This window comes from Parasteatoda tepidariorum, chromosome 7, assembly GCF_043381705.1.
Source record: "Parasteatoda tepidariorum isolate YZ-2023 chromosome 7, CAS_Ptep_4.0, whole genome shotgun sequence".
NCBI lineage: Eukaryota > Metazoa > Arthropoda > Arachnida > Araneae > Theridiidae > Parasteatoda > Parasteatoda tepidariorum.
In genome coordinates, this window is record NC_092210.1 from 14,408,487 (window position 1) to 14,431,600 (window position 23,114).

General features: G+C 30.3%; 2 protein-coding genes across 5 annotated transcripts in view; both read right to left on the reverse strand.

The window, feature by feature from the left end:
- The window catches only part of LOC107450327 (murinoglobulin-1), a 97,782-nt gene that overhangs the window by 14,478 nt on the left and 60,190 nt on the right, over positions 1 to 23,114 (reverse strand). For 2 of the 4 annotated variants that reach the window (XM_043047095.2, XM_043047093.2), the window contains exons 20-26: positions 21,373 to 21,529; positions 20,479 to 20,707; positions 15,811 to 16,050; positions 14,406 to 14,457; positions 14,154 to 14,246; positions 13,626 to 13,802; positions 10,138 to 10,376 (exon numbers count right to left, since the gene is read on the reverse strand). In XM_043047095.2, coding sequence (XP_042903029.1) covers positions 10,138 to 10,376; positions 13,626 to 13,802; positions 14,154 to 14,246; positions 14,406 to 14,457; positions 15,811 to 16,050; positions 20,479 to 20,707; positions 21,373 to 21,529 — 1,187 coding nt within the window. Of the gene's footprint in view, positions 1 to 10,137; positions 10,377 to 13,625; positions 13,803 to 14,153; positions 14,247 to 14,405; positions 14,458 to 15,810; positions 16,051 to 20,478; positions 20,708 to 21,372; positions 21,548 to 23,114 lie in introns of all 4 variants that reach the window. The other 2 variants (XM_043047094.2, XM_043047092.2) reach the window with 1 other exon arrangement.
- Positions 165 to 6,217, reverse strand: LOC139425987 (thioester-containing protein 1 allele R1-like). Its single transcript, XM_071183094.1, has 4 exons — positions 6,165 to 6,217; positions 5,913 to 6,005; positions 3,324 to 3,500; positions 165 to 277 (listed from the first exon to the last, which is right to left on the reverse strand). Exons 3-4 carry the CDS (start codon positions 3,478 to 3,480, stop codon positions 180 to 182), a joined length of 255 nt encoding a protein of 84 aa, XP_071039195.1. The 5' UTR covers positions 3,481 to 3,500; positions 5,913 to 6,005; positions 6,165 to 6,217; the 3' UTR covers positions 165 to 179.

Genomic DNA, 23,114 nt, shown 5'->3' on the forward strand with positions numbered 1-23,114 from the left:
AAGGAGCCATCGCCATGTCGATACGTGAGCTCACGTTGATAACCTTGAAAATAAAATAATTAACATTTAATGAAATAGAGATAACAGGAGAAAACATAAATGATGTCTAAACAATTTTTAAAGTATCGAAGATGTCGATACGTGAATTCACGTTGATAACTTTCAAAATAAAATAATTATCATGCATTGAAATAGAGATAACAAGAAAAATCATTAACGGTGTGTAGACTATTTTGAAAGTACCAAAGAAGTCGATACGTGAGCTCACGTTGATAACCTTGTAAATAAATTAACTAGTATTCAATAAAACAGAGATAACAAGAGAAAACAAACGGTTTCTAGACTATTTTTAAAGAATCGACGACGTCGATATGTGAGCTCACGTTAGTTACCTTCGAAATAAAATAATTAACATGTATTAAAATAGAGATAACAAGACAAAACAAAAACTGCGTCTAGACAATTTTTTAAACTATTGTGATAAATCATTAAATAAAATTAAAATATTTCTTTTACCATTTTTAAATAATCTAGTAATCATATTTTAAAGCTTATACTGCACGATTGGTTTATTGAATGTAGAATTTTTTTTAGTTCAAGTAGTGGTAGAAAGCTATTTATCGCCAATCGTAAACAAGCTACTCATTTTACGAAATTCGGCGGTGTTATTAACCATGTTTGACTCAAAAATAAAATATCAAAAAGTAATAACAATGTGCCTTGAAGTCATAAGATCCATATTTATTTTAAAAATCCCAACACCCAGATAATGTTTTTTATTCCAGAATAATTATTTTTAATTTACATTTAGTGTAGCTATTGGAATTTCTGACTAAGAATTTGGGTTTAAATTTTCTTACCGCAAAAATGGAAGAAATAATTCAAAGCCCAGAAGGAAATCTACTTTTCATAAGAAAAATCAAATTAGAAGTGAAAACTGAAAAGTGTCCCGTTATCCATTATTAATAAACTTTTTACTCGTAAAATCTGAACAATTTGTTGTGAAGCAGGGATTATTCGATGAATTCAATAAACCCTTCACGTGATATTTATTGTAAAAGTGGCCCTTTTGAAAAATATTTTAACTTAAAAACGGACATTCCTAAAATATTTTATCTTAAAAATGACCCCTTAAACATTTTTTTAATAAAAATGGATTTCTAATAATATTTTTCATTTTAAAATCAATTTATATTTTCAAATCTACTATCAGTGTAGAAATCTACGATCAGTGTAGACATACATTGCTAAATTTTTTCCTGTTGAAATTCCAGTGTCTCAAAAGTATAACTCACTAAAAAAAATCAAAAATTTTATTTTATTTTAAATTTATTTTTTATAAAATTACAGCTAACATATGTAAGTTTTAGAATTATTAAATATTTTATCTTTTCTTCTATGACATTTCTTTCGTAATGTTTAATTAACATTACAAAACTCGTTAATTAACATTACAAGAACTCAGTATACTTTACAACTTTTTTAGAAGCAACTGGTGGGAAATTTACGGAAATTTTGAATTACATATTCGTCCGTACTATTTGCTACGTTTCTATTTACATTTGTGTTCTATTTACTTAGCAATGAGTATCATTTTATATTTATTTATGATTTAAAAACTCCAACTTATTGAAGAATAATTTTTTTTTCAAATTCTTCCCACATTTATGAGTAGATTGCTTACAATTTCCTAAAAGCAAGACATTTCACAAGCTTGGATTGACCTAAACATGAATACTAAAATTGGAGCTCAAAGGTTTAAGTAAATTTAATTGATTATTTACCTGATAGTTAGATAAATTACTGTCTCGTTAGAGAGTCAAAAGTTGGGTAAAAAAAATCCAAAAGAATTTTCAAAATTATACATTTAAGAAAATTCATTTTTCACAACGCATTCAACTGTAGTATTATGTTACTTTCGTATTAGATATCGAAAACATTACTTAATTTTTCGTTCGATTATAATTTTATAATGGTTTTTTGTTTTAATTGAATTACGGTATATGTGTGATTCTCACGAAACATGACAAATCACTGTCCCTTGCTCCAAGATCTAATACTATATATTAAAAGAATTTTTTTTTTTAAAAAATTTATAAATGGCATTGCTGTTAGCATTTTAAAATGACTTTGCACTAGCATTGACTGTTTTGCATTCTTAAAAAGTTTAATTGAATATCAAAATGTCATTTTCCTGGCATGTCCCAAACAATATTTCCAATAATAACTAGCATCAAAACATACATTCCCATACATTTTTCAAAATCTAATTTTTTTTATCTCATCCTATGTAAGCATTTCCAGAATATACGCAGAGAGTATTGTTTACTAAAACTTCGTTTAAAATAATTTTTCCTGTCAATAATTTGTTTGTCCCATGAAAATCTGTCATTTTCTTGGCTACTTTGATTTAATGATTTATAACCAAAAAAGATAGCGCCAGTAGGTTTTTATGCTGTCATTTTTCTGGCTTCTTGGAATCATTAATAACAAAAACTACATTGATTTATCTGAGTTATTTCAAGAAATACTGTTGTTTTCTGCAGAATATAAACGTCTTCGGCCAAAATATTAAATTAAAGTTATATGCTATAAAATGGCGAATTTGTCATTATCCTGGCTGTCATTTTCCTGGCTTATGAATGCCAGGGCATTAAAGTGTAACCAGAAATTCTTTTTAACTGCTAATACTGTAAAGAGGGAAAGCAAATATTAACCTAATACCAAGTTTTTGAATGATTGTAATATGCTTGGATGTAATCAAAGTTATTTATTTATTTAATGATTGATTATTATACACAATTTTATTCTGTACATATCAGCAACAAAAATTATTTTGTCTCTTTCTACAGCGGATAAAAAGAATTAACTTAAGCAATTTATGGTTCATCTAACTAACATAAAGGCTTAAGTTGAGTTACTTACTATTAACTTAAAATGACTGCTTTTTAAACTTCTGAGGTAATACTATGTCATTTTCCTGGCATTCAAGATTTGGTGAATTTCTATTTTTTTTTCTCGAGCAAATGTGAATAAACTACACTGCTGTCTATAAGATATTAATAAGTGTAGCTAAAGAAGTATGCAAAAAAATTTTTAGATTATTTTGAGGACTTTTTTGGTCCGAATTGTCATGTTTCATGAGAATCACCCTTATACCAGTAAATCGCATGAGAATTTTCCATCTAAAATCAAATCTGTTAAAGAGCTCTAAAATGCATTTGTGACAATAAATTTAATAAACAAATAGTATTTGACAATAACAATGAAATTTGATTTATAACAAAATGTATTTGGCGATAAAGAAGATGTGTCATAATTACCTTTCATAAGGTTTTTCTTAGCTCTCCTTTCAATGTCTTCACTTAACATTCCGACGTCTTTCAGGAAATCTAAAACTAAGTAATTAGGAGTGAATTTCACCATGTTCTGCTCACCACAACCAGTGGGTAATGTAACAAGTCGATCTAAATTATCCATAGCTTTGCCCAGAACATTTCCTAAAAAGAAAACAATATGTGATAGTTTTTTCTAGAAATATCATACAATCTATAAAGATAAGTCTATAAACAAGTTATTAACTAATTAAATTAAGAAGCCATTTAGTATGTTGCAATTCGTTTCAAAATAAAGTGAACATCTTTTTCAACAATTTTTAATCTAATGTTTAATAACCAACATTATCGATGTAAGTAAAAACAATGTTTTTCTGTAATTTATCCCCAGCAGTGAATTATTTGAATGACAATCGGTTCACCTATATGTAGCATTAAAATGAATATCTGTCTATGTTCTTTATATTCTTTTGAACCATCCGACTTAGATGGATGAAATTTGGCATACTAGTAGTTCAAATCACGGGGAAGTTCTCCATTTGACACTAGAATTCTACTACGAACCGTTCGAGTGAGATGAGAGAAAAATGTATTTACTCATAGGATTAACATTACGCATTGTTGCAATTTGAATTGCAGACAATTCTTATTTTAGCTTGTAGCTCCAATTAATAAAAACTAAATTTTATCCAAAATTTATAGCAAGCTCTTAATAATTATTTATTTTTGTTTCTTTATTTCAGGTGAGGGTAAGTAAAATCAATGTGAATGTTTCTTACTGTTAATAATGGTGCCATCAAATTACCATTTCGAAAATTATTTTCATTAATAGTATTTTAAAAACTACGTTTATTCATTCATATACATATAGATTATTTATTACTTAGTATAAATATATGAAATATCAGAATAGCAAATGTATGACTATCGTTAATATTGACATTTCATTTTGTTTCTGAGGATGAATATTTTCACAACTATGCCACCTAAACGAAGACGCTATTAGTCGATCAACACCTCAAGCGAGCAAAAAATAAATAAAACGCTACCCGCGATTCAGAAACATCAGAGCAAGGGTAAAAAAAAAAGTTTGGTAACTGAGTACAACAAATGCAATTCAGACTGGAGGCGTTGTAACATGTGAAGGGCACAGCTAGTTATAAATAAAAGTGCATTTTCCTATGCTTTAACTACGGAATATTATTTGGAAGGTGAATTTTTCTGTAATATTACACTACAAGTACTATGAATTCATACTATACATTTTAAAGGTAAATTTTCATATAAGACACTACAGAATATTATTTGAAAGAGTAAAGTGAATTTTTCTACAAAATTGTACTACAGAACCTCATTTGAAAGACCTCTAGGTCATAACAAAAAAATTTAATGAAATGCTTAAGAAAAAAAAAAGAATATTACTTGATAGGCATGCAGACTATTATTAATACAATTGAATTTACTTATAGTTTTACAAAACAAAATATTATTTGAAAGGAAAAAGGAACAAATAAGTAAAATTTATTTCACACTACTGAATATTTTGAGAAAGAAACCAGGTTAGAATAATAAGTGAATTTGCATTTACTTATTCTTTTACGTGCATCTAACAACTTTCTCTTTCAGAAAAAAAAATCTCCAGCCGGTCTCAGCATTTAAATAAGTACTTTATTGAATTATAAATTTGCATGATTTATAACCGTTTTAACATAGCATTATATAATTTCCTTCACATGCATTATAAAGAATTCACTAGCACGATGTTTCACAATAAGTAAAAAAAAATGTGATCGCTTTATGACGATCACTGGTTGCCCATTGGCCAAATGCTTTTTTTCTTTTCTGGATTGACTCTGATAAACGTCACAACATTTCAAATCATGAGTACCAAAAACTGTTTCAATTGATGTTTGTCGTCGAATTGGTTTTTAAATCCTGCCAATATACGTGTTTCAAGACGTTACAAACAACTTTTCCCTCTCCAATATTCATATTTATATTAAAATCACAGTCAAATTAGTAATTATAAGTCAATAATAAAAAGAATATAAAAATACTTTAAACTATTGTTATGTAAATACATTAAGGAGCACTACTGGTAAAAAGAAAAAGAAAAAAATAATTCTAAAAAAATTATCAAACAGCAGCGGTCGCTAAAAACATCGGACGCATGCAATAACGACGCATGCTCATTGTTTACTATTACTCTTGAACACAGTTGAAAAGTGCGATGACGCCATCAAACCCATTACAACACCTATTTTGCCAATGGGTAATCAATAAATGATGCACGGCTTTTACATCTTAGATATACTCAAGAATATCATTTGTAAATGGGAACATTTTAAAAAGATAAACGCTTAGAAAATCATAATAGCAAGGAAACTAACAGCGACTCTCAAAGTTCTTTTCTGAAGAAATTAAATTTAAAAAATTTTACACTAATTACAAAAACCAAAAATTTTTTTTTGAGCACTAGAAAATGTAAAAAAAAAATTTTTTTTAAGACTAATAAACATGAGTTACATTAGAAAAAATATCATCATTTATGGTTAATAAATAATTATTGTGGTTTACCAGTGAAGTCAACATATGCTCTGGAAGAATCTGGCACAATATCTTCTGGCAAACTCAAAGAAATGCTATTTTCATAAGTACCATTTTCAGAATCTACGAAAATAAATACACCTAATTAAGTTTTTATTTAAAATTTTTCACAAAATATTTTGAAAGAAGTAAAGCGCAAAGTAATATTAAAGGTTGAACAAACATTTATTGTTTAAATTGAAGAAGTTAAAACTTAAATAAACTAAAATTTTAATATGTTACCTGATGGGCAAAACAGAGAGCTATAAATCCTTTCAGCAGGAAAACCTTCAGCCTGTAAGTTATATTTTATTAATGTATAGAACAGAAAATAACAAAGCGTGGCAAAAAAAAGTGTAAAAAGTGCCAACTTATTAAATAAGTGAGATGACAAGAAAGTAAGACTTATTTAATGACCACTGTCAAATTATTTGGGTTTACGACTATTAATATTCAACTCCGTAGCTAGTCATTTTGAACCCCCTCCAGAAGACAAGGGAACTCCTGGATCAAGTATTTGGAGAAATGTGCCTTCGTGGAAGACTTATTGATGGAACTAACCAGCATTTGTTTTACATATAAAGGAAAACCATCCACGGTTAGCCCAGCATCGTAGGGACTAACTCATGATTCGTCCACCACTGAGTATATTTTACGTCAGCNAATTTGATCTGAGTTGCATAACTTTTCAACAGTTCGTGCTAAAATTTGATCTGAGTTGCATAACTTTTCAACAGTTCGTGCTAAAATTTGATCTGAGTTGCATAACTTTTCAACAGTTCGTGCTAAAATTTGATCTGAGTTGCATAACTTTTCAACAGTTCGTGCTAAAATTTGATCTGAGTTGCATAACTTTTCAACAGTTCGTGCTAAAATTTGATCTGAGTTGCATAACTTTTCAACAGTTCGTGCTAAAATTTGATCTGAGTTGCATAACTTTTCAACAGTTCGTGCTAAAATTTGATCTGAGTTGCATAACTTTTCAACAGTTCGTGCTAAAATTTGATCTGAGTTGCATAACTTTTCAACAGTTCGTGCTAAAATTTGATCTGAGTTGCATAACTTTTCAACAGTTCGTGCTAAAATTTGATCTGAGTTGCATAACTTTTCAACAGTTCGTGCTAAAATTTGATCTGAGTTGCATAACTTTTCAACAGTTCGTGCTAAAATTTGATCTGAGTTGCATAACTTTTCAACAGTTCGTGCTAAAATTTGATCTGAGTTGCATAACTTTTCAACAGTTCGTGCTAAAATTTGATCTGAGTTGCATAACTTTTCAACAGTTCGTGCTAAAATTTGATCTGAGTTGCATAACTTTTCAACAGTTCGTGCTAAAATTTGATCTGAGTTGCATAACTTTTCAACAGTTCGTGCTAAAATTTGATCTGAGTTGCATAACTTTTCAACAGTTCGTGCTAAAATTTGATCTGAGTTGCATAACTTTTCAACAGTTCGTGCTAAAATTTGATCTGAGTTGCATAACTTTTCAACAGTTCGTGCTAAAATTTGATCTGAGTTGCATAACTTTTCAACAGTTCGTGCTAAAATTTGATCTGAGTTGCATAACTTTTCAACAGTTCGTGCTAAAATTTGATCTGAGTTGCATAACTTTTCAACAGTTCGTGCTAAAATTTGATCTGAGTTGCATAACTTTTCAACAGTTCGTGCTAAAATTTGATCTGAGTTGCATAACTTTTCAACAGTTCGTGCTAAAATTTGATCTGAGTTGCATAACTTTTCAACAGTTCGTGCTAAAATTTGATCTGAGTTGCATAACTTTTCAACAGTTCGTGCTAAAATTTGATCTGAGTTGCATAACTTTTCAACAGTTCGTGCTAAAATTTGATCTGAGTTGCATAACTTTTCAACAGTTCGTGCTAAAATTTGATCTGAGTTGCATAACTTTTCAACAGTTCGTGCTAAAATTTGATCTGAGTTGCATAACTTTTCAACAGTTCGTGCTAAAATTTGATCTGAGTTGCATAACTTTTCAACAGTTCGTGCTAAAATTTGATCTGAGTTGCATAACTTTTCAACAGTTCGTGCTAAAATTTGATCTGAGTTGCATAACTTTTCAACAGTTCGTGCTAAAATTTGATCTGAGTTGCATAACTTTTCAACAGTTCGTGCTAAAATTTGATCTGAGTTGCATAACTTTTCAACAGTTCGTGCTAAAATTTGATCTGAGTTGCATAACTTTTCAACAGTTCGTGCTAAAATTTGATCTGAGTTGCATAACTTTTCAACAGTTCGTGCTAAAATTTGATCTGAGTTGCATAACTTTTCAACAGTTCGTGCTAAAATTTGATCTGAGTTGCATAACTTTTCAACAGTTCGTGCTAAAATTTGATCTGAGTTGCATAACTTTTCAACAGTTCGTGCTAAAATTTGATCTGAGTTGCATAACTTTTCAACAGTTCGTGCTAAAATTTGATCTGAGTTGCATAACTTTTCAACAGTTCGTGCTAAAATTTGATCTGAGTTGCATAACTTTTCAACAGTTCGTGCTAAAATTTGATCTGAGTTGCATAACTTTTCAACAGTTCGTGCTAAAATTTGATCTGAGTTGCATAACTTTTCAACAGTTCGTGCTAAAATTTGATCTGAGTTGCATAACTTTTCAACAGTTCGTGCTAAAATTTGATCTGAGTTGCATAACTTTTCAACAGTTCGTGCTAAAATTTGATCTGAGTTGCATAACTTTTCAACAGTTCGTGCTAAAATTTGATCTGAGTTGCATAACTTTTCAACAGTTCGTGCTAAAATTTGATCTGAGTTGCATAACTTTTCAACAGTTCGTGCTAAAATTTGATCTGAGTTGCATAACTTTTCAACAGTTCGTGCTAAAATTTGATCTGAGTTGCATAACTTTTCAACAGTTCGTGCTAAAATTTGATCTGAGTTGCATAACTTTTCAACAGTTCGTGCTAAAATTTGATCTGAGTTGCATAACTTTTCAACAGTTCGTGCTAAAATTTGATCTGAGTTGCATAACTTTTCAACAGTTCGTGCTAAAATTTGATCTGAGTTGCATAACTTTTCAACAGTTCGTGCTAAAATTTGATCTGAGTTGCATAACTTTTCAACAGTTCGTGCTAAAATTTGATCTGAGTTGCATAACTTTTCAACAGTTCGTGCTAAAATTTGATCTGAGTTGCATAACTTTTCAACAGTTCGTGCTAAAATTTGATCTGAGTTGCATAACTTTTCAACAGTTCGTGCTAAAATTTGATCTGAGTTGCATAACTTTTCAACAGTTCGTGCTAAAATTTGATCTGAGTTGCATAACTTTTCAACAGTTCGTGCTAAAATTTGATCTGAGTTGCATAACTTTTCAACAGTTCGTGCTAAAATTTGATCTGAGTTGCATAACTTTTCAACAGTTCGTGCTAAAATTTGATCTGAGTTGCATAACTTTTCAACAGTTCGTGCTAAAATTTGATCTGAGTTGCATAACTTTTCAACAGTTCGTGCTAAAATTTGATCTGAGTTGCATAACTTTTCAACAGTTCGTGCTAAAATTTGATCTGAGTTGCATAACTTTTCAACAGTTCGTGCTAAAATTTGATCTGAGTTGCATAACTTTTCAACAGTTCGTGCTAAAATTTGATCTGAGTTGCATAACTTTTCAACAGTTCGTGCTAAAATTTGATCTGAGTTGCATAACTTTTCAACAGTTCGTGCTAAAATTTGATCTGAGTTGCATAACTTTTCAACAGTTCGTGCTAAAATTTGATCTGAGTTGCATAACTTTTCAACAGTTCGTGCTAAAATTTGATCTGAGTTGCATAACTTTTCAACAGTTCGTGCTAAAATTTGATCTGAGTTGCATAACTTTTCAACAGTTCGTGCTAAAATTTGATCTGAGTTGCATAACTTTTCAACAGTTCGTGCTAAAATTTGATCTGAGTTGCATAACTTTTCAACAGTTCGTGTTAAAATTTGATATGAGTTGCAAAACTTTTCAACAGTTCATGCTAAAACTTGGTCTGAGTTACAAAACTTTTCAACAGTTCATGCTAAAATCTTGGCCTCTACGAGTCTCTACAGTTCATACTAAAATATATCATGAGTTGCTAAACTATTCAGTTCATACTGAAATCTTTTTTGAGTTGCAAAATTTTCAGTTTCCTATATTAAAATCTTACCCCCACTGTCAAAATCTCACCAATAAATTCAATAAATAAAACAAGTTATGATGTTATTGTTTCCTTACCTGAAGACCCATGTCAATTATTTTTCCTATATCAGGGAAGCATCCATTTTCTTGCTGTTTAGACACAATCCATTCCTGCATGTGTTTCAATACGAAGTCATCAATCGATATGTATCTCTTAGCTTCAGAGAATGAGCGTAGAACAAAGGCGGTCAAGAACATGCTTCCTTCTCTATCTCTATCGCCAAATGCGCTAAAGGAGCCATCGCCATGTCGATACGTGAGCTCACGTTGATAGCCTTGAAAATAAAATAATTAACGTTCAATAAAATAGAGATAACAAGAGAAAACATAAATGATGTCTAGACACTTTTTAAAATATCAAAGATGACGATACGTGAGCTCACGTTGGTAACATTGGAAATGAAATAATTTACCTGCATTAAAATCGAGATAACAGGAAAAAACATTAACGGTGTCTAGACTATTTTTACAGTACCAAAGATGTCGATACGTGAGCTCACGTTGATAAACTTTGAAATAAAATAATTAATAAACATCAAAATAGAGATAACAGGAAAAAACATTAACGGTGTCTAGACTATTTTTAAAGTACCAAAGATGTCGATACGTGAGCTCACGTTGATAAACTTTGAAATAAAATAATTAATAAACATTAAATTCGAGATAACAGGAAAAAACATTAACGGTGTCTAGACTATTTTTTAAACTATTGTGATTAGTCATTAAATAAACTTAAAATATTTATTTTAACATTTTTAAATAATCTAGTAATCATATTTTGAAGCTTATACTGCAGGATTGGTTTATTGAATGAAGATTTTTTCAATTTCAACTAGTGGTAGAAAGCTATTTATCGCCAATCGCAAATAAGCTACTTATTGCTACTTGACGGTGTTATAAACCCTGTCTGACTCGAAAATAAAATATTAAAAAGTAATATCAACAATGTGCCTTGGAGTCATAAGATCCATATTTATTTTAAAAATCCCAACACTCAGATAATGTTTTTTCATTCTAGAATAATTATTTTTAATTTACATTTAGTGTAGCTATTGGAATTTCTGACTAAGAATTTGGGTTTAAATTTCCTTACCGCAAAAATGGAAGAAATAATTCAAAGCCAAGAAGGAAATCTATATTTCATAAGAGAAAACGAATTAGAAGTGAAAACTGAAAAGTGTCCCGTTATCCATTTTTAATAAACTTTTTACACGTAAAATCTGAACAGTTTGTTGTGAAGCAGGGATTATTCGATATTTTTTGTAAAAGTAGACCTGGAATGGAATATTTTAACTTAACGGACATTTCCTGAAATATTTTATCTTAAAAATGACCCTTTCAACACTTTTCTGTTGAAATTCCAATGTCTCATTCAAAAGAAAAAAAATCTAAAATTTTATTTTATTTTAAATTTATTTTTTTTAAATTATTTACAGGCAACATATGTATGTTTTGTAATTACATATTTTTTTTTATATTTTCTTCTATCACTTTTGTAATGTTTCATTAACGTTACAAAACGCGTTAATTAACATTACAGGAACTCAGTATACTTTAAAACTTTTTTAGTAGCAACTGGTGGGAAGTTTACGGAAATATTGAATTACTTATTCGTCTGTACTATTTGTTACGTTTCTATTTTTTTTGTGCTCTGTTTACTTAGCACTGGATATCAGTTTACATTTATTTATGATTTAAAAACTCCAACTTATTGAAGAATAATTTTTTTTTCAAATTCTTCACGCATTTATGACTAGATTGCTTACAATTTCATAAAAGCAAAACATTTCGCAAGTTTGGATTGACCTAAACATGAATACTAAAATTGGAGTTCAAAGCTTTACACAAAGTTAATTCATCATTTACCTGATAGCTAGATAAATTGCTATCTCGTTAGAGAGCCAAAAGTTGAATTAAAAAAAAAAATCCAAAAGAATTTTCAAAATTATACATTTAAGAAAATTCATTTTCACAACGCATTCAACTGTAGTATTATGCTACTTTCGTATTAGATATAGAAGACATTACCTAACTTTTCGCTCGATTATAAATTTATAATGGTTTTTTGTTTAATTGAATTACGGTATATGGGTGATTCTCACCAAACATGACAATTCACTGTCCTTTGCTCCAAGATCTAATACTATAATACTAAAATAACTTCTTTTTTTTTAAAAAAATAATAAATAGCATTGCTGTTAGCATTTTAAAATGACTTTGCACTAGCATTGACTTTTTGTATACTTAAAAAATTTAATTGAATATCATAATGTCATTTTCCTGGCATGTCCCAAACGTTATTTCCAATAATAACTAGCTTCAAAACTTCCCATACATTTTTCAAAATCTAATTTTTTTTATCTTATCCTATGTAGGCATTTATAGAATATACGCAGAGGGTATTGTTTACTAAAACTTCTTTTAAAATAATTTTTTCTGTCAATTTGCTTGTCCAATGAAAATCTGTCATTTTCTTGGCTACTTTTATTTACTGATTTATAACCAAAATAGATAGCACCAGGAATCAATATCTTATGTTAATAGATTGATTAGATACCCTCCTATCTGAACATGTCTTGTTGCATGAATAAAGAACCAATTTTCTGGCTCAAAATCTATTTTAAAAAATTTTTCAAAGTGAGCAGGTTTTTATGCTGTCATTTTCCTGGCTTCTTGGAATCATTAAAAACAAAAACTACATAGATTTATCTGAGTTATTTTAAGAAATACTGTCGTTTTCTGCAGAATATAAACGTCGTCGGTCAAAATATTAAATTAAAGTAAAGTTATATGCTATAAAATGGCATATTTGTCATTATCCTGGCTGTCATTTTCCTGGCTTATGAATGCCAGGACATTGAAGTGTAACCAGAAATTCTTTTTAACTGCTAATACTGTAAAGAGGGAAAGCAAATATTAACCTAATACCAAGTTTATGTATGATTGTAATATGCTTGATGTAATCAAAGTTATTTATTTATTTAATGATTGATTATTATACGCAATTTTATTCTGCACATATCAGCAACAAAAATTTTTTTGTTTCTTTCTACAGTGGATAAAAAGAATTAACTTAAGCAATTTATGGTTCATCTAACAAAAAGGCTTAAGTTGAGTTACTTACTATTAACTTAAAATAACTGTTTTTTAAACATCTAAGGTAATATGTCATTTTCCTGGCATTCAAGATTTGGTGAATTTCTATTTTATTTTTTTTTCTCGAGCAAATGTCAATAAACTACACTGCTGTCTATAAGATATTAATAAGTGTAGCTAAAGAAATATACAAAAAAAAATTTAGATAATCTTGAGGACTTTTTTGGTCCGAATTGTCATGTTTCGAGAGAATCACCCATATACCAGTAAATCACATCAGAATTTTCCATCTAGAATCAAATCTGTTAAAGAGTTCTAAAATGCATTTGAGACAATAAATTTAATAAAAAAATAGTATTTGACAATAACAATGCAGTTTGATTTATAACAAAATGTATTTGGCGATAAAGAAGATGTGTCGTAATTACCTTTCATAAGGTTTTTCTTAGCTCTCCTTTCAATTTCTTCACTTAACATTCCGACGTCTTTCAGGAAATCTAAAACTAAGTAATTAGGAGTGAATTTCACCATGTTCTGCTCACCACAACCAGTGGGTAATGCAACAAGTCGATCTAAATTATCCATAGCTTTGCCCAGAACATTTCCTAAAAAGAAAACAATATGTGATAGTTTTTTCTAGAAATACCATACAATCTATAAAGATAAATCTATAAACAAGTTATTAACTAATTAAATTAAGAAGCCATTTAGTATGTTGTTTACTTTATTTTGAAGCGAATTACATCTTTTTCAACAATTCTTAATCTAGTGTTTAATATTTAATAACCAACAATATCGATGTAAGTAAAAACAATGTTTTTCTGTAATTTATCTGTATTTTAAAATTCTGTATTTTAAAAATGTAAAAAAAAATATTTTTTTAAAGACCAATAAATATGAGTTACAATAGAAAAAATATCATCATTTATGGTTAATAAATAATTATTGTGGTTTACCAGTGAAGTCAACATATGCTCTGGAAGAATCTGGCACAATATCTTCTGGCAAACTCAAAGAAATGCTATTTTCATAAGTACCATTTTCAGAATCTACGAAAATAAATACACCTAATTAAGTTTTTATTTAAAATTTTTCACAAAATATTTTGAAAGAAGTAAAGCGCAAAGTAATATTAAAGGTTGAACAAACATTTATTGTTTAAATTGAAGAAGTTAAAACTTAAATAAACTAAAATTTTAATATGTTACCTGATGGGCAAAACAGAGAGCTATAAATCCTTTCAGCAGGAAAACCTTCAGCCTGTAAGTTATATTTAATGTATAGTACAGAAAAATAACAAAGCATGGCAAAAAAGTGTAAGAAGTGCCAACTGATTAAATAAGTGAGATTAACAAGAAAGAAAGACTTATTTAATGACCATCGTAAAATTTTTTGGGCATCAAATTTTCATCTATAGGCTAATTATATTCAACTCCGTAGCTAGTCATTTTGAACCCCATCCAGAAGACAAGGGAACTCCTGGATCAAGTATTGGGAGAAATGTGCCTTCGTGGAGGACTTATTTCATGGAACTAGCCTGCATTTGCTTTACATAGAGAGGAAAACCACCTAGCTTCGTAGGGACTAACTCATGATTCGCCTACCACTGAGGATATTTTACGTCAGCACTGTGGTCGGTGCAAGTCGGATGCGGAATTTGTATTGAACAGCCATCTCTGGGAGTCAAACCCGGTTCATCTCATTGGAAGGCAAAAGATCTATCCCCTGATTCACCACTGCTCAAGCAAGACTTATTACGATGATCGAATATATTTTAGGTATTTTGCAGATGATATGGAAATGAAAGCGTTAATTACTTGTATTTATTAAAATACTGCACTTATATGGTCGTCTTCGGTTTCTTAGCTATTAGCTTAAGGTTAAATCTGTTTAATTAAATAAACAACCAGCTCTAGAAATTGTGACAGGTACAAAAGTAAAAGGAAGAAATAAAAAAAGATAAAATTAATCCATTGAACTCAAAAGTTGAGGAACCCAAAGTCGTTAATCGAATAGTTAGTAGAAATGTTAATTAATACTATTTGTATAATTCTCACTTATTTTATTCATATTAAAGCCAATTCTCCATTTAAAGATATCCGTTTTATATCACCTTTGCGAAGAGCGCATGATACTAATTAATCATTTTTAACTATTTCATTGTAATTAATGTCAAATGTTTTGTATCACCTATTCACAGCACGGGAAGACAATTTTGTTAAAATAACGGACTTTGTATAAACCTTGATTTTTCTCATCTACTTATTTCGCACATTATTATGTATTCGATGGAAATATATTTTTTTATTATTTATTTTCATTCATTTTGTCAAGTAACAAACTCGTATAAAACCTTGAATAAGTCTTGATATTTTCATCGATTTATTTCGCACATTATAATGTATTTGATGGCAATATTGCTCTTAATTTATTCTCATTCATTATGCCACGTATTAAAATTCCATAAAATCATTCAAATTCTATTAAATGTCACCTAAAAGCTTTTCATCGGATGTGATGAGTGCACGAATATTAATTTTGAAATGAATAAATTTCTTACGACCCTATAATAAACTAGTTCTGTTTTCTATTTGGTTTATTCATTAAACTTACCTCAACTGTTAGCGGCTTTGTGATGGCGTCTTTGGCAATATTTTCTGATACAGTGGAGCTTCCACAGACACCACTAGATGGCGCAGTTTCAGCCTTTACGGTGATGTTAATTTTTCCCACGGTTGTTGCCTTCAGTTTAACTCTCAAACTTTCACTGGTATCAGGTTGAAGACAGATATCCCCATTGATAGACTCACTGGTCAATTCAAATCCTTGTGGATCATCCAATTTCACAGTTAACTGAAAAACAAATTTTTTTTTATCCTTTATGTATATTACGATTGAAATTTGTGGTGCAAGTTTTGTTATTTTTAAATTACAATGATTATTCTTAATCAGAAAGAGTCATCCGCGGTACTTTTGCCACCCGGCTCCGTAGATAATCGATACCCAAATAAGCATGATAATTTTCTTCCATTTTCTACAAAATGTCTAAACTTATTTTAAAAATCTGTGATTAATGGTGCACACGAAACTCAACTAACAAAACTAGATGAAGAGCTGCAAGAATGAAGATGCTTCAATGACACGTGGATGACGATGAGAATGGCACCTCCTTTGACTTCGAAACATTTAAATGTTGTTTGCTAGAACAAACAGAGTACAATAAAGAAAGTGACTTGGGAAATTTAAAAACCGTGTCAAAATGCAATAACGGGTATAAATGATGCATATTTAAGTAAGACTATAAGATCTTTCCCTGATTAATCATAATTTGTTTTTCTTCAAAAATATTACTTTGAACCTCCCTTAGCTCTACAATTTAAGCATAAACGTAGAAAACAAAGAGGGCCACCCTGAAAAACTTTTAATCTAATGATCGGATCTTCACGTTCTAGGACTTAATTTGAATGGTTTGAGGGGGTAACCTCAAATATACTAATTAATTTCTGCTGATGGTATTTTGAGTTACGAATTAAGATATAAAATCGCACTTTCTATGAATAAACATACATTTTTCCGGATGGATTCGGATTTCTGACTCCCAAAGTATGCAGGATAGGGCAAGAGATTCTGAGAAATATGTTCCCAATAGTTTGGTTAGGTGAGAGGTCTAGTGTTTAAGGCCCTTAATAAAAAAAATTCCGTTTACATCTTTCACAATATCTCCAGGTTTGACTATATATCAAAATTTGAGTGAAGTCAAATCGGTCGAATAGTTCCTGAGATATCAAATTTTAAAAATACGACAATTTTTAAAATCGATTTATCAGAAACAATTTGAAGGTTTCGTTCAAATTTTGTATTTCGCTATGCAAAATTGCATTCTTTAAAATTAATCAAAAAGTATATACCTTAAGATTAGAATTTTATTCCACAATTATTAAATAAAATAATTAAAATAAATATTTATTAAAATTTATTTTTTGCACATCTTTGGATAAACAGATTTTATAATTGCATGCTAAAAATGTTTAATTCACTTTAAATGTTCTAGAGATATGGCGAAATACGCAAAAAGAGAAATTAACATTAAGTGAGCCAAAGAAGAGACCGCTGTCCTGACGAAACTATGGGGACCATATTTCCCAGTCAGAAATTCGAATCCGTCAAAAAAAAGTTATGTTTATATATAGAAAGTACGATTTTATAACCTAAAATATCGTCTGCACAAATTAATTAGCATATTTGAAGTCATGTCTCGAACTATTAAGATTGAGTCCTAAAACGTAACGATCTAATATCAAAATTAATTCAGTGATCCGTTCTTTTTTTTTTTCTTTTTTTTTGCTTACTGTGCATTTAGATGTACGTTTTAAGATATCACCATTGAGGGATTTACTGGTCATTTCAAAATTTTAAACTACCCAATTAGCACAATTCACAAAAACGATATCGTAAAAACTTAGCTCTGAACATTGTACAATATCGCAGCGAAACATTGTACTATATAAAAATGGACCCCTTTTATAACGTATATTCAATATNTTCTTAATTAGAAAGAGTCATCCGCGGTACTTTTGCCACCCGATTTCGTAGATAATCGTGGAACAAGTACTTTTTGCACTAATAAGTTGAAACTTAATTTTAGTAACTGGACTATAACAACGTATCGAACAGTATCAATGCTTCGTTTAGATAGTATTGTAGATGGTGGTGGCATTGGTATTATGCTCTATGCTTAAAAAATTTCTTTTCGATGAACTTGAAGGTGTTTGAAATTCTTCAGTAACTACTTTTAACCCTCATTCTCTAAAACACTGTTATAAGATGATTTTAAATCCTCCTTTGCTGATCTACATAGTAATTTATCAGAATTTGAAAAATTTTGTTTATTCATACTAAAATATTAGTTTGTGCACCCAAATGAGCATGATAATTTTCTTCCATTTTCCACAAAATGTCTAAATTTATTTTAATAATCTGTGATTAATGGTGCACACGAAATTCAACTAACAAAACTAGATGAAGAGCTGCAAGAATGAAGATGCCTCAATGACACGTGGAATGACGATGAGAATGACTTCGAAACATTTAAATGTTGTTCGCTAGAACAAACTGAGTCCAATAACAAAGGGACTTCAAAACCGTGGCAAAATACAATAACGGGTATTAATGATGCATATTTAAGTAAGACTATAAGATCTTTCCCTGATAAATTATAATTTGTTTTTCTTCAAAAATATCACTTTGAACCTCCCTAAGCTCTACAATTTAAGCATAAACGTAGAGAACAAGAAAGAAAAACAAAAAGGGGCCACCCTGAAAAACTTTAAATCTAATGATCGTATCTTCACGTTCTAGGACTTAATTTGAATGGTTTGAGGAAGTAACCTCAAATATGCTAATTAATTTCTGCTGATGGTATTTTAAGTTACGAAATAAGACATAAAATCTCACTTTCTCTGAATAAACCAAAATTTCTCCGGATGGATTCGGATTTCTGACTCCCAAAGTATGTAGGATAGGGAAAGAGATTCTGAGAAATATGTTCCCAATAGTTCGGTTAGGTGAGCGATCTAATGTTTAAAGCCCTCAATAAAAAAATTCTGTTTCCATCTTTCATTATATCTCAAGATTTGACAATATATCAAAAGTGAAGTCAAATCGGTCGAATAGTTCCTGAGAAATCGAATTTTAAAAATGTGACAATTTTTAAAATTGATTTATCAGAAACTATTTGAAGAGTTTCGCTCAAATTTTGTATTTAACTATGTATTTAACTATATATTTAACTATATAAAATTGCATTCTTTAAAATAATTCAGAAAGTATGTACCTTAAGATTAAAATTTTATTCCACAATTATTAAATAAAATAATAAAAATAAATATTTATTAACAGCTATTCCTTACATATAATTATCTTTGGATAAACAATTTTTATAATTGCGTGCTAAAATTTTTTAATTCACTTTAAATGTTCTAGAGATATGGGGAAATACTCAAAAAGTGAAATTAACATTAAGTGAGCCGAAGAAGAGAACGCTCTCCTGACGAAACTATGGGGACCATATTTCTCAGATTGCGGTTACCCCTATATTTCGGTGGTCAGAAATCCGAATCAGTGGAAAAAAAAAGTTATGTTCATATGGAGAAAGTATGATTTTGTAACTTAAAATATCGTCTGCAGAAATTAATTAGCATATTTGAGGACGATTTTATAACTTAATATATCGTCTGCACAAATTAATGAGCATATTTGAGGACGATTTTATAACTTTAAATAACGTCTGCGCAAATTAATTAGCATATTTGAGGTCACGTCTCGAACTATTAAGATTGAGTCCTAAAACGTAACGATCTGATATCAAAATTAATTCAGAGTGATCCGCTTTTTTTTTNTTTTTTTTTTTTTTTTTTTTTTTTTTTTTTTTTTTTTTTTTTGCTTACTGTACATTCAGATGTACGTTTTAAGATATCACCATTGAGGGATTTACTGGTCATTTTAAAATTTTAAACTACGTGGTTTCATTTATGATAAGTAAATATTCACACATTTTCATAAATATTTATGCATTTTATAAATTGATCTAATTTGTGTTTAACCTCTTGCCAGTTTCGCCCGAATCCAGTTTAGGTGACTACTACGTGCAGTATTTGTGATGCCTGAACTGAGTTCGGGCAGGAGAAAAATTAACGTTTCTATTTTGTGAAGCCCAAGCCCAGTTCATTTCTATTGTATGATATTTAGTTCACTATTTTCCTAGGAGATGGCATTAGTGATCCTAGTTTTTTACCGATTACGAGTTCTGTCTATTCGAATCAGACAGTGTTTTATATATTGTAGTAAAACCGATGAAAAAGGGAAAAGGAAAAGACGTGAGACCCAAGTTTATAGCAAAAAGTGCGATATGCGCTTGTGTGCAGTACCGTGTTTGGAATATACCATACTGTAAAATATTTGTAAAATTTATGTTTTGAAAATCATATCATTGTATTTTTATATTATATTATACTAGTTATATTATATTTAGCCTCAAAATTTTGTTTAGCTTGCTCTAATTGAATAAGATGTGTGTTTAGTGTAATCTATTACTTTTTTATGTGCATGCAGAAATTATAAATACAGTAGTTATTGCACTAGAAATTTTATTTTTGTAATAAAAAACTATTTTCTAAATTTTATAATAATATAAGGAATTTTCCATTTTTGATCCATTTTTCTGAAATATATGTCACTGTTAAGGGGTTAAAATATGTATTTGAGAAAGAAAAAAATACTTACTGGCAATGCTCCATCTGCGTAACTGAAGATGGAAACGACCAGGACGAATTCTTCCCCTCTAATAACAGAAGCAGGCAGAGTGTAATCTATGAAGAAGGCTTGGAATGCATCGATGGATGTTGTATTGGAAATTCCTAAACCATCTTCCGAACTAATACAGACCGCACTTCCAATCCACTGTGTGATGGTATCTGGTAACTTTTCCTTGGATATGTATGTGCCATCAGGTCTGGAAGAATTAATGCCTCAAATTAAGTCTGATTCTCGTAGGCTTAGTCGTCACGTTCTTTTTTCTCTTTTTTGCGAAAAATGTGCAATTTTTACTATGAATTTGCAACATACATTCATGACTGTTAGGACAAGCTATGCCTATTTTCAGCGAGCTGCTTCTACGATAATTTTGAAAATATCGCAAACGTTCTCTATGAGGGAAACATCAGTTTTATAAAAATGCAAAGCTTTTGTAATTTAATATTTTTCTAATATTTAACGCTGAATTATCTGGGCCGCAATAAATTCCAATTTTTGGTGTCTAATTTAATTTTTCTTACTTCAGTTCACGTTATTTAGGTTCGTAGAAACATTTCAACCGAGTAAACTATAAACAAAATAAACACGAGATTTTACCAAAATTTTTCAACAAAATTTTAGTCACGTAGTTTCCGAAACGGGAAAGCAACAAATTTTGAAGGATGACTTTAAAAGTTGTTTCTGAAGCTAATACAGCTGAGTACCGAAGTTATTTCATCAGGTGGATATTAAGTAGGTTGTAATTTAAATAATATTTATAAGAATTATTATAGCTTAATATTGTAAAATACTTGTCAAACCTAATAATATTTTAGTACAGTTGCCTTGGTTTACGATAATCAATATGTTGTTTTAAATGCTTACCCAGTCATTTCCATTTCAAACAGCCAGGTTTCTGGGAAGAATGTTCTTACTTCTGACACTGATTTTGTGGCAGAAAGTCCTATTTTAGCTTCAGCAGCAAAAGGTGCGGCAGCAGGTCTCCTGGCCGCTGAAAGGCCCATGGCGGCAGGACCAGCAGCTGTAGACAGTACATATTCTATATTTAAAATATTTAAAACTAATTAAAACTAGAAACATGCTTTTTCACGTTTTTCGTGTTAGTTCCAGTTCCATTCTTGTAAGTGATATCCAACACCGACCCTTTACCAATAAAAATAATAAAAACCGAAAAAAAGCTCAAATCAGTATTGAAAGCATAACATAAATAAATCATCTTTAAGTCCAAATTTTAATACGTAGTTATAACAAGTAGCAGAGCGGACCACCCCTGAGCTCGATTCGGAACCTTTATAAGGGATATTATTTAAAAACAGTATTTTAATTAAGACGATTCGACAATTGAAATTTTTTTTCTTTTTTTAAGAATGCAATAATGTCCATCGACATTTTTGCTAAATGTAAGAGCTAAGCCTAATTTCGGGGTGAGTTAGTAAATCTGGTGGGCTCAACTTCTACTGTACAGGTTGTTCCTTATAGTTATCCAGCAACCCATAATGATCGAAATTTTTTTCCGGTTTGAATCCAATTTGCTTCCAAACCAAACAGAAGTCACTGCAGTCAGCTAATAAAAGTACAGTCAACCTATTAGCGAAAGAGCGTTGCAATGGGAACTATATCTCCGTCTCAAAATGTCATTGTTCGGACAAGCACTTAAAGATATGGGAGAGAAATCATCTAACGTGGATATTAACCGATAGGCTAATTAGTAGTGTGGCATGACGAATCACGTCTTTACTTTTATTTAATTGAGCCATGTCGCTTAGTTCACTCAAGTTAAATTGAAGCATATTTAGGTACTTAATTTATGTTGCACTAGAGCTGCACAAAGGGCTATTGGCGATGCCGTGGGAAACATCCCTGAGGATGGTCCAAAGACATGCCATCCCATTTTTGATCCTCTGCGGAGGGGATGGCTCCCCTGAGCTCGAAGTCGAACACTTTACGATAGAACAGTTTAGCAATAACCGATTCCGCTCATCATCTGTTAATACGCAGACTGATCAAAGTGGTCACCCACTCGCTTACTAACCGCAGACAGTGATGCTTGACTTCGGTGTTCTAGTGGGAAGCGTGTCTTTACGATTTCTCCAACATGGGACTCGAAGCATTGGATCTTGATGGTATGTAAGATCAGGTTCAAGATGTTTTGGGGATATTTTTTCTATTATGGATAAGACCTCCCCACCAAAGTATGTTTACTTTGAAATTCTATATGATCAGGTGTCTTACGATCAACAGCTTTGATTTTTTCATTAATCTTAGACGTTGTAACACATATTTATTTAAAGAATATTTTGGACGCAAAAAACTATTATAAAAACCTTTTTTTAATTTATTTTTCTTATTATTGGAAACAGAACTCACGCATCTCTGTTCCATTCATAATACAATAACAAACACAGTAGTTGAAGAATATCAATGCAACAACTCTGCCTCTTCACTCTTTGATTATAAAAATGCACATTAGATGGTGTTGTCGCACCTTAGAGTAATCTTGATGATGAGTATGTTGTAGATATTTTAAGATTAAAAACAACTCAACCAGCAAGTGGAATATTTATGAGGTTTTATGAATATTTATACACCCTATTACATTCAAATTA